Genomic DNA, 11,132 nt, shown 5'->3' on the forward strand with positions numbered 1-11,132 from the left:
CCCCTAGCCGGCCTGGTGAAGCTAATAATATTACAAAATCCAACCAACTGAATTTTAGGACCAGGACCGTGAAATCTTTATTTAAGGATTTAAACAGATTTAAACTTTAAAGGGAGAGATTTCGTGAAAAAAAAACAATGATATGAAAGTAAATCTTTTTTAATCTCCCTGTAAACCAAGATGTGCGCGCTCTCAAAAAGTCAAGAAGTATTAAGCAATAACTCCTTTTAGGTAAGAAACAAGCATTTTAGATTTTTTTTAATGCATATGCCTGGGGCTACAAAAAAAATGAGTAAGTTGTTGAGGTAAACCCAAAGGCCAAGGCGTTGCGAAGCTTTAAAGTCGAGGCTGTATAAAACTTGATGACTAACTTCAGAGTTGTCTAGATCTCAGTGATATTAAAATACATTTCTTTGTTGGACCTTGTTTCTATAGTTCATTTTTGCAACCAATCCCTTTTAATAATAAACTCGTCTGAATAGGACAAAGGCAATGAAATAAAAACGGAGGGTGGTTGGGGAATTTCTAGTGGAATTTAAAGAAGACTTAGCTGTTGAAAAAAAAATGTCAAAACCATAGAAAATAACAAATTTTACAAAATAAATGAAAACACACTATTTAAAAATAATATCCAGAACAGTGAAGATTTTAAAATAAATAAATACAAAAGATGCTTTTATCAAACTAAGAAATATTTCTTTTTCAATTAAAAATAGAGAAAGAAAATGGCCAGAATTAAACTGCTGTATGACCTTCAATACCTTTTTATTCCATTGACAATTTAAATATCATGTATTTCTTATTTTTTCTGTTATTACGAAGATGCAATTTCTTTGTAAAAACTTTTGTAAAACTTTTTAAATCTAAATATTTATTTTGTAGCAGAGATTAAAATATTACAATTGTATTACAAGTTTACAACATTCATAAATGGAAAAACTACATTATTTATTTTCTATATAAATGATTCATATGATAGACACAGAGTAGACTTTGAATGCCAGTGCAATATTTCGCAGCTGACTCCCTCGTCATCTATTGCTGAGAAACAACAGAACTTCCTATAGTTATTAACCAACTGATATTTTATTTGGTTGTCTACTTTTTCATATGCTCTAATTGCATTGTGTCTAACTGGGCAAACTGTACATTCTTTTTCTTCACAGAAAGTAAAAACTGGGTTTGCAATGTTCACAGGTGGTTTTAGTTCGATTTCAAGTTCAGTTTCAGATTCTGGACCAGCTTCAGTCTCAAGTTCAGGTTCAGGAGCAGACTCAGCCTCAGGTTCAGGTTCAGGCGCAGACTCAGAATCAGGTTCTGGTTCAGGCATAGATAGATAAAAATTTAGACAGGTAGACAGATAAACAGATAGATAGGTAGACAGATAGAAATATAGACAGATAGACAGATAGACAGTTATGAAGATAGGCAGATAGACAGTGAGGAAGATAGACAAATAGACAGTGAGGAAGATAGACATATTGTTAATTAATGTTGCATAATCAAAACAGCCTGAGACCAATAGACCAATATGCTTGACTATGCTACAACGGATGTAAACATCTTGATTACTGGTCTTTATATAAACAGTCCGGAAGTATAAGATAGATAGATACTGAAGGAGGACGGAGGAGGGTGGGGGGGGCCTCAAGATTTAAGAAAAGACGGACGGAGAGAATCAGTGTATCTTCGACCGTACTTAGGCCCAGAACCATTCAATCAAGATACAGGGTTACCCACATCGTGACGTTGTAATCAATTAGTTTAGTCTATCAGTTAACTCTATTTAGGCTGACGTCTCCTTCATCCCAAAATGGGGATTAGTGTGATACAAATCCGAAACATTTGACATATTTTTGGAAAATCTTTGGAAACTCTACTTTTATAATCTGCAAAAAATCTAAAATCCGCGAAAATCCAAATATTTATTGCAACATCCATTTATAAAGTAAAAACCTTGCAAAAACACATGTGGACGAAACATTTTTGAAAAGCCCTTAACCCAGCAAATTCATACATGCAAAAATATTTGCAAAATTTTCAAAACCCATGAATGTGTATAAAAAAAGACTAAAAATGTCTACTTTGCACAAAGCTATGCAAAATAAATTTTGTTTGTTATTGGATTAAATACATGGACAGTAAAATCAAAAATACAAAATTAATTTAATCTTCAGAAATTCAGATCGTCTCAAATAAAGAGTATCAGGTCGTCCTTTAAGTCTCATCCCTTGTGAATTGTGTCTAACCCTGTACATCAAAAAAATTTTCGTTTATATTAAATCTACTGTTGTTTACAGTATTATATAAAAATGAATTGTTTGACAAGAAAATCCCAAAGGTATGAAGAAATAACAACATCAGATAAGACAAGGTATATATTTATGTAAGGAACTGTGGACGTTTTTTAACGGTACCCTTTATACTTTTTTTCTCCATCAGACAAATCCCTCCATTTTTCGGTATCGAAGTATCTACGGACACGGTTTAGATCATACATAGTTTTCTTTTATAGGCTTTCTGAAAGCTGATCTAAACTTGACATAGTTTAGCTTGACAGATTAAACTTGACAGATTTAACTTGACAGACTAAACTTGCCAGATTAAACTTGACAAATTAAACTTGACAGATTAAACTTGACAGATTAATGTTGACAGATTAAACTTAACAGATTAAACTTGACAGATTAAACTTGACAGATTAAACTTGACAGATTAAACTTGACAGATTTCTACTTGACAGATTTCAACTTGACAGATTGAACTTGACAGATTAAATTTGACAGATTTCAACTTGACAGATTAAACTTGACAGATTTCAACTTTACAGATTAAACTTGACAGATTAAACTTGACAGATTAAACTTGACAGATTAAATTTGACAGATTTCAAAGATTAAATTTAACAGATTTCAACTTTAAAGATTAAATTTGACAGATTTTAACTTGATAGATTAAGCTTAACTGATTTAAACGTTTTACAATCTATTTGTAATCAAATTGTCTGTTTTTAATATTTTTAAGAAAATATGGAATTTTCAAAAAGAATTTTCTAAACTTTAATCAAATCGTCAAAAATACATTTTTTAATAAATATGTTATGGTTATGATACAAATAAGTTATTTAAATTACAAAAATCCAACCTATACATTAAACTTTTTTCATCAAGGAACAAATAAGCAAATGAGACGCTAGAATAAGACATCTAACTGTTTCTGAGAATTGTGAAAATGTGCAAATTTGGCACTTGCCATTTTATGTTGTGCACACATGCCCCGTAAAATTCCAAAACAGAGAGAGGGGGATTGAATTTTGTAGATCCAGAAATTAGTATTTATTTAGGGTTAGGTTAGGTTAAGACACTTTCTGGGCCAAGCGCTACGGCAAGGACAGGCTAGGGGGCAGAGCGCTGCGGCCACGGGTTAGGTTAAGTTATGACACTTTCTGGGCCGAGTGCTGCGGCTAGGATAGGCCAGGAGGCCGGTCACTGCGGCCACATGTCTTAGATTTAAGACCCCACCAGCTGCCAGTCTCTACACAGGCATCCCACAGATATTATTTTTCTGGATCTACAAAATTCAATCCCCCTCTCTTTGTTTTCAAATTTTACGGGACATGTGCGCATAAAATGGCAAATGCCCAATTTAACTCAGTTTAAGGGGAATTCATAATTAATCAGATTAAGCTTTTAAGGGTATTGCAATGAATCAGTTATCTTTGAATGTAGACTTTCTTGAAATTTCCCTTCCAGTCTCTATAAAAAAATATTATCTTGTTTTTTATCAAATTCATCATTTTACAGTTTTACATGTTCTTGTAAATCAGCCGAAAAGTCATCTCAAGAACTAAAAGCAAGGAAATTATAGATGATAAATATATTCTAAACTTTTTGAATTTCCATAAAACCAAAGTTTAAATAAGTTTAACAGTTTGATAGTTTTGGCTGATGTACTCTTTAAATCAAAATAAACTTTTAACCAAAGTTCAAGCACTTTCTTACTTTTTAAAAAAATTGTATTTTGATGATCAAATATAATTATATTTTTTTTGTTCACATCATCTTTGAAATAAGCGAGAGCGAAGAAGTGAGAAAAAAATTGGTTTTCGAAGATAAAGACGAAGATGAAGATGAAGATGATGATGAAGGCAAAAAACAGAAAAAAGAAAATGTTTTTGCTTTCTGTTCAAACTGCAATACACAGGAAACATAGATTAGATTAGAAATGTATATTTTTTCAATCAATCTCTTTAAAGCAATTCATGGGGTTTACAATGGTTGTTTTACATGAAAAATTATTTAAATTATTTACACTAATCCTTGCTTAATTTCAGGCAGATGTTTTCTGTCCTGTCTGTATTCAGATTGTAAAATCTAATAATAAAATGAAAATTAAAGTTGATAAGGACGGCAATCTTGAATCAGCTGATAAATGTACGGCGTGCTCCACGTTGGCCCGATGCAAGAAATGCCGCAATATCAGCGAAATGAGTGAAAATGTGTCTCTTGAGGGAAATAATTCCTCTAGTTCTCCCTGTAGACATTGCACAGGGAATGATAATCAGGTATGTATTACAAGGGTTACAAACAACCACAATTGAGGTATAACTAGCTAACTGTGCAAGTTTTATTTACAATGAGGCCCAGAAAAATGTGTACTTATAGGGAGACGATATTTAAGCAATCTTATAACGGGTAACCCACAAAGGATAAGACTTTAAGTACGACTTAAAAATCTGTAAATAATACGATATAAGTTTAAATTTTGGTCTTTAGTCTCTAAGATTTACAAAATGATTTAGCAAAGAAAGAAACAAATGTACAGGTATAGGAACCCAAGAAGGAAGTCTCATACTTCAGGGGATGGGTTTCCAATCATAACTATTAGCTTCTCTTATTTAAGAGTTTTTAAAATAAACCCTTCATTTAATTTCCTTCCTTGTCGCTGCTGTGTAAAAAAAATGAAATATCGTCGACAGTCCCTTTAACATGTTTGCAAAAAATATTAATGATTTCGATCCTTTGTGTTGTTCCCAAATATATTTTACTGCCCCAGTTATATTTTAAAGCCTATTTCCCCCAACTGTGTTGTTGTTATATATTGCTATTGTTATGTGTTTCTGTCTGTTATATCCTAGAAGTTTTGAACTTTTAAACTAAAATAGAATTTGGAAATAATTTAACAGGGAGCGCTTTGTCATATGAAATTTAAGCCTTCGTTTCGCAAACTTCAAAGAAACGGAAAAGTTTTAGATTTTAAATGACTTCAGAGTCTAAAACTAAAGAATGCACGAATTTTAAGTTCGAGGTTAAAAGTTGTGTAAAATAATGAATAGCTACTTAAATATTAAACTTTCTCAATTTTAAATTTGAATTTACCAGGAAAATCTAAACCAATCAGAGAAAAGGATTTACGGAGAATATTACAAAACCATCGCTAATCAGCTGATTATGTAACCGAAAACAAAACATATTTTGAGTTACAACCGTATTTTGGATTTACATGCAAAAATTAATTAATCTAAAACGTGAAATTTCTTTAACAAGGTTTTCACTTTTAAAAATATCGTAAAGTTGAATGCCACTTTCTCAGCTGAATGATGATTGAATAATAGACAAATAGGGAAAATGCAGGATTTCAAGATTTTAACCCTGTGTTAAACCATGAACTTAAAATTTAAGTCAAAACTTTTCGTTCTTTAGTTTTAGACTCAGGTCAAAACTCATAACTCGTAACTATTTCAAAGTGAGTCTTTGCCACAAATTCAAATTTTCTAATCCCTATATCTTTGCAACCAGACAGTGTTAACCTTTGATATTTTAAGCTTAAATTATTTGACTTAACAGAATTCATAGTTTGAAATATCTAAGGTCTACCACATTGGGCAAGCTGTAAAGATATAGACAGGGGTTAGAAAATTGGAGTTTGTTGCTAAGACTCAATTCCTTTGTTCTAATCGTTTGAGATACTTAACCTTCTATTTTTCCAATTGTAGGCTGATCACTTGACTTTCTCCTGATTCTTGATCTTTTTTCATTTTCTTCATTTTTCTTCTCGTTCACATTATTTTTCCTTTTCCCCTTTATATCTTTGCTTATCCTATTTTTCTGAGTTCTCCTTTTTTTCTTCTTTCTCTACACATTTCGTTATAAACCTTTTTCTTTTTTTCTTCCTTTTAATTTTTTTCTTTTCTTCACATTTTTCGTTCTCATCTCTTTTCCTTCTAAACACATTTTTCTTTAGTTAGTTTCGTCTGAGGAACTGTGTACTAAAATATTTTTGAATTATTATAATTGATCCCTACCAAATAGATTCTAGTACAATAGATGGCAACGTAGAATTTGTACACTCTCAGTACAGCTGTATTCTGACGTCACAAGTAGAAACGATGCTTAAACGNTTGAGTTTTTGCCACCTTTGATATTTGAAATTATGATTTTTGAGATGGAATTTAAAGAATTTGAGCCGCGGTTTAAATCCGCCAAAACCCGGTTTAAATTTAGCACCGGCTTAAATCTTGAAACATTTGATACACTGTACACTTTACACTGTACACTGTACACTGTACACTGTACAGTCCCTTTATTTGTTTAGGAAGGAAAGTTTACCCTGAGTAAGATAATTCAGGCAATCATCAGTCTTATCATTGGGACATCAACCAGGAACAATATCTTTCAATTCATTTTCAAAAATGTTATACTTGAACAATATATACAACAATTAAACCAAGAACTATAAATTGACTAAGATCTGTACCATCTGATACGCTCCTATAGTGAATATTTCATATATTTTCTACATTTACGGTAATGTTGTTTTAGTGAAATTCCTACTTCAGTCAGTTTAAAATAAGTAACAATTCCTTTCAATTTCGGATTTGGAGAGGGTACTATTATTGAATTTTAGAAATGAATGTTAGGATAAAAAAAAAGAATGTTTAAATACTGTATATTTTTGTAAATTCTAAATAATCCTAAGATATAGAATATAGCAGGACCAGGAAAAGATATGATAAATTGGCGCAAACAGAGGAAAGGTGAGTTAATGAATAAATTCTTCAAAGAGACAATAAAAACAAAACGTTCCTTCTCATAAAATCAAAAAATGCACGAACAATTATTAAAACTATCATCAAAAATGTATTTAAAAATTAGATAATAATAAGTTAAAGTGACAGAAGAAGTGACTTCAACGTCTTTTTCACAAGACTACCCTTTACTGCACCTTTGTACAGACAAATATTACCTTATTTTCCATCTTAAAACTGATTGTTTTTGATTGTGGTTCATCATTGTCAATCTGATAAAGGACTGAAAGAAACCATATTCCAGCATCCAACGCTTTAAATTCAGAAACACTTAAAAATATGTTGACAGTACTTTTAAGATATTTTACATAAGTATTTTCAAGGGGAAGTGTTAGCGAAGTAACATGCAGTACAGACACAGAACAGGATGCGCACACAGTACAGTACAATCAGTACAAGGATTGGGAATTGGGTCAGTGAATTTTCATTATCATTTGTATTATTATTATCATTATTATTATTAATTTTGTTAATATTGTTGTTATTATTATTATTTGTTGCGCTGGGACAAATTCAAAGATTTATTGAAACATGGAAAAACAGGAGAATAGAAGGAATATCATAAGTTGTAGTAGTTTATTTGAGTCCACAGAGATGAAGATAGCAGGGACACGAAAATATGCCCCTTTAGTAAAAGTAAATTCAACCTATATGCAGCATAAAGTCTGACCGCATCAACCATGTTGCACCGGCTAAACCTGTCCATAGAGCTAGGTACAGTACAAACCTGTCCATAGAGCTAGGTACAATACAAACCTGTCCATAGAGCTAGGTACAGTACAAACTCGGAAATTTAAATGTACTACGGCTGCCCGTGGAGAAGAGAAGAATTGAACCAGAATGGAGCAGTCAGACTGGAGCAGTCAGGTCTGAGGCTGGCTAAACCACCCTAATTCTTCGAGTACAGCAATTTGGATGATTCATCCAAATTGTCAGGAATAGTCCCTTTAAAACTATAAACTTTTTGGTACGAGCATGAGGCCGGTACGAGTAAGCGCAAAAAGAGCGCGTAGGAGCGGTAGACGAGCGGTACCAAGTTTTCATCGGGCCTTGTAGGGCCTTTTTAGCTTCACTTCCATATCATCCGGCGTAGTAACAACTAATCTAAATTTTTAAACTTATATTTTACTTTCAGATAATATGCAATGGGAAATCATTTAGACTTGAGCTCCCATCTACAGATCAGTATTTCTGTATAAGGGGTAATATACTAAATAGACCTCAATTCAAGCACATTGAGGGTAATATACTATACAATAGACATTAAGTCAAGCATTGACATTGGCTGTAAAATAATACTTAGACATCAAGTCAAGCATAGAAATTTGGGGTAATATACTACAATAGACATCAAACAAAGTCTTTGGGGTAATTTACTACAATAGACATCAAGTGAAGCATATACATCAGTGGTAATATACCAATTAATTAATTCAAGACATCAATTCAAGAAGATATATTGGGGGATATATATAGACATTGGGGGTAACATGCTATACTATAGACATCAAGTCAAGCATAGACGTTTGGGGTAATATACTATATAGACATCAAGCAAATATATTGGGAGCAATATACTACTTTAGATATCAAGTCAAGTATAGATATTGGGGGTAATATACTACTATAGACATTAAGTCAAGTATAGATATTGGGGGTAATATACTACTATAGACATTAAGTCAAGCATAGACATTGGCATCAATACTAATATAATATATAATACTAATAATACAGAGACAAGTATTAAACTTGATGCAGTATTGAACTTGAAATGACATATAAAAACAGTTTCCAGTTAGCAATTTTAGATGCTATATAGTTTTTTGGTGTTAGTTTCCTCTATGTATGTGTTTGTTTGCTCTACGTAGGTCTTATTCTGCTCTATTTATTTGTTCGTTTGCTCTATTTAGGTGTTAGTTTGCTCTATTCAAGTGTATAGTTTGCTCCATTTAAGTGTTGGTTTGCTCTATTTATGTGTATAGTTTGGTCTCTTTAGGTGTTAGTTTGCTCTATTTAGGTGTTAGTTTGCTCTATTTAGGTGTTAGTTTGCTCTATTTAGGTGTTAGTTTGCTCTAGTTAGGTGTTAGTTTTCTCTATTTAGGTGTTTGTTTGCTCTATTTAGGTGTATAGTTTGCTCTAATTAAGTGTATAATTTCCTCTATTCAGGTGTATAGTTTGCTCTATGCAGGTGTATAGTTTGCTCTATTTAGGTGTTAGTTTGGTCTATTTAGGTGTATAGTTTGCTCTATTTAGGTATAAAGTTTGCTCTATTCAGGTGTATAGTTTGTCTATTCAGGTGTTAGTTTGCTCTATTTAGGTGTTAGTTTGATCTATTTAGGTGTATAGTGTGTCTATTTTGGTGTTTGGTTTGCTCTATTTAGGTGTATAGTTTGTTCTATTTAGGTGCTAGTTTGCTCTATTTAGGTGTATAGTTTTTTCTATTTAAGTGTATAGTTTCCTCTATTTAGGTGTTAGTTTGCTCTATTCTGGTGCTAGTTTTCTCTATTTAGGTTTTGGTTTGCTCTATTTAGGTGTAAAGTTTGCTCTATTTAGGTGTTGGTTTGCTCTATTCAGGTGTTAGTTTTCTCTATTTAGGTGTTAGATTTCTCTGTTTAGGTGTAAAGTTTGCTCTATTGAGGTGTTGGTTTGCTCTATTTAGGTGTTAGTTTGCTCTGTTTAGGTGTTAGTTTGCTCTATTTAGGTGTTAGTTTGCTCTATGTAGGTGTTAGTTTACTCTATTTATGTATATAGTTTGGTCTATTTAAGTGTTAGTTTGCTCTATTCAAGNTCCAATCTAGTTATTTTATTAAAAAACATCCTAGCTAGTCCGGACAAATAGCCACCTTTTTTTTCGTACAATATATAAAGATTTAGGGTGGTTTGTGTCTATTTGTTAATAGATTCTGTCTGCATTGTATTGATAAAATCGCTTACCACTGTATATTTTAGGATGAGGATTGGGAAGACGAAATACAGATTCTTGAAACATGTTTCGGGGTTACAGAAGACGACCTTCTACTTTCTTACGCTCAATAAATATGTTATTTTTAAGGATTTTTTTATCTTTAGAGTTTGATAAAACTTAAAATCAGAGATGTACGGCTTTTATAAAGTTTGTTTTAAGATAAATGATCAAATTTATTTTTCTTATATATACAGTGATAATCATAAAACTCATGAACAGGAAGAGGACCTTTTGACTCAAGTTATGATTTTAAACATGAGACGACACATATATCAATTTTGTAGTGGAAACAGACCTATTTTACTTGAAAAGTATATTAATAAGCTACTTGTAAAACTATTTGCTTATTACAAACATTAAATACACCAAAATATCACTTTAATGCTTTTTAATAGTAATCTCATGCAGTGTACTTTCTTCTTATATTTATTTATTTCTTCATCGTATCTAATACTGTTTACCTCCAGTACCTTCTAAAGTCTTTTGATTTAAAAAGAATGTATTCCTCTGAATACAGGGTTACCCAACACAGAGGCCGTCTTTTCATTATATTCATGATTCCCTTAAACTTCTTTCGTTTTTTTCATTAAATATGCAATTTAAATTTCTTTTTTTCCATAAAATAAGCCATTTAAATGCATCTCGCCCTGGTTAGTCAGGGTTGAGTTTATAGACGACTGTTTGGAATTTAAACTGTCTGTTTCTTATATTCATGATTCCCTGCAATTCTTTAAATCTTTATGTTTGTTTACCAAATCTATAAGACTTTCAGCTTGGGATTTTCATGTTTAAAGAGTTTCAAGCCTTCTTTACAGTCTTATCCTTTGTTGGTAACCCTGCACAAAGAGTCACATTTCACGACAAATGAAAGTAAATTTTAGGTTAGATTGACATCGTAGATACATAATAGTTTTAATCTTAACTTTTCTTATTAAAGAGTTACTGAGAATGTTTGGTATTTTCAGTACCAAGTAAATTGGCTTTTTTAAACTTTTGCATAAAACCAAATTTAGAGAATCTACGAAGGCAAAAAGTCCCACCAGTAAAGTTTTTAACCATTGTATTGGAGAATCAGCG

General features: G+C 31.9%; 1 protein-coding gene across 2 annotated transcripts; it reads left to right on the forward strand.

The window, feature by feature from the left end:
- Positions 1-4,002: 4,002 nt before the first annotated feature.
- Positions 4,003-7,771, forward strand: LOC111717316 (uncharacterized). 2 transcript variants are annotated; one of them, XM_023492812.1, is made up of 5 exons: positions 4,003-4,203; positions 4,334-4,564; positions 6,595-6,662; positions 6,992-7,036; positions 7,411-7,771. In XM_023492812.1, exons 1-5 carry the CDS (start codon positions 4,024-4,026, stop codon positions 7,505-7,507), a joined length of 621 nt encoding a protein of 206 aa, XP_023348580.1. In that variant the 5' UTR covers positions 4,003-4,023; the 3' UTR covers positions 7,508-7,771. The 2 variants fall into 2 exon arrangements, with proteins under 2 accessions (XP_023348580.1, XP_023348581.1); XM_023492813.1 differs by having other exon boundaries at positions 6,995-7,036.
- Positions 7,772-11,132: the final 3,361 nt, after the last annotated feature.

Source organism: Eurytemora carolleeae, unplaced genomic scaffold (assembly GCF_000591075.1).
Source record: "Eurytemora carolleeae unplaced genomic scaffold, Eaff_2.0 scaffold2491, whole genome shotgun sequence".
In the NCBI taxonomy this organism is placed as follows: Eukaryota; Metazoa; Arthropoda; class Copepoda; order Calanoida; family Temoridae; genus Eurytemora; species Eurytemora carolleeae.

Bases quoted from the DNA above. Each gene is read 5' to 3' on its own strand.
- LOC111717316 (XM_023492812.1), top strand. From the start codon at position 4,024: ATGATCAAATATAATTATATTTTTTTTGTTCACATCATCTTTGAAATA. The intron at 6,663-6,991 runs GAACAATATCTT...TATAGAATATAG, and splicing joins ATCATTGGGACATCAACCAG to CAGGACCAGGAAAAGATATG. The intron at 7,037-7,410 runs GTGAGTTAATGA...AGTATTTTCAAG, and splicing joins TTGGCGCAAACAGAGGAAAG to GGGAAGTGTTAGCGAAGTAA.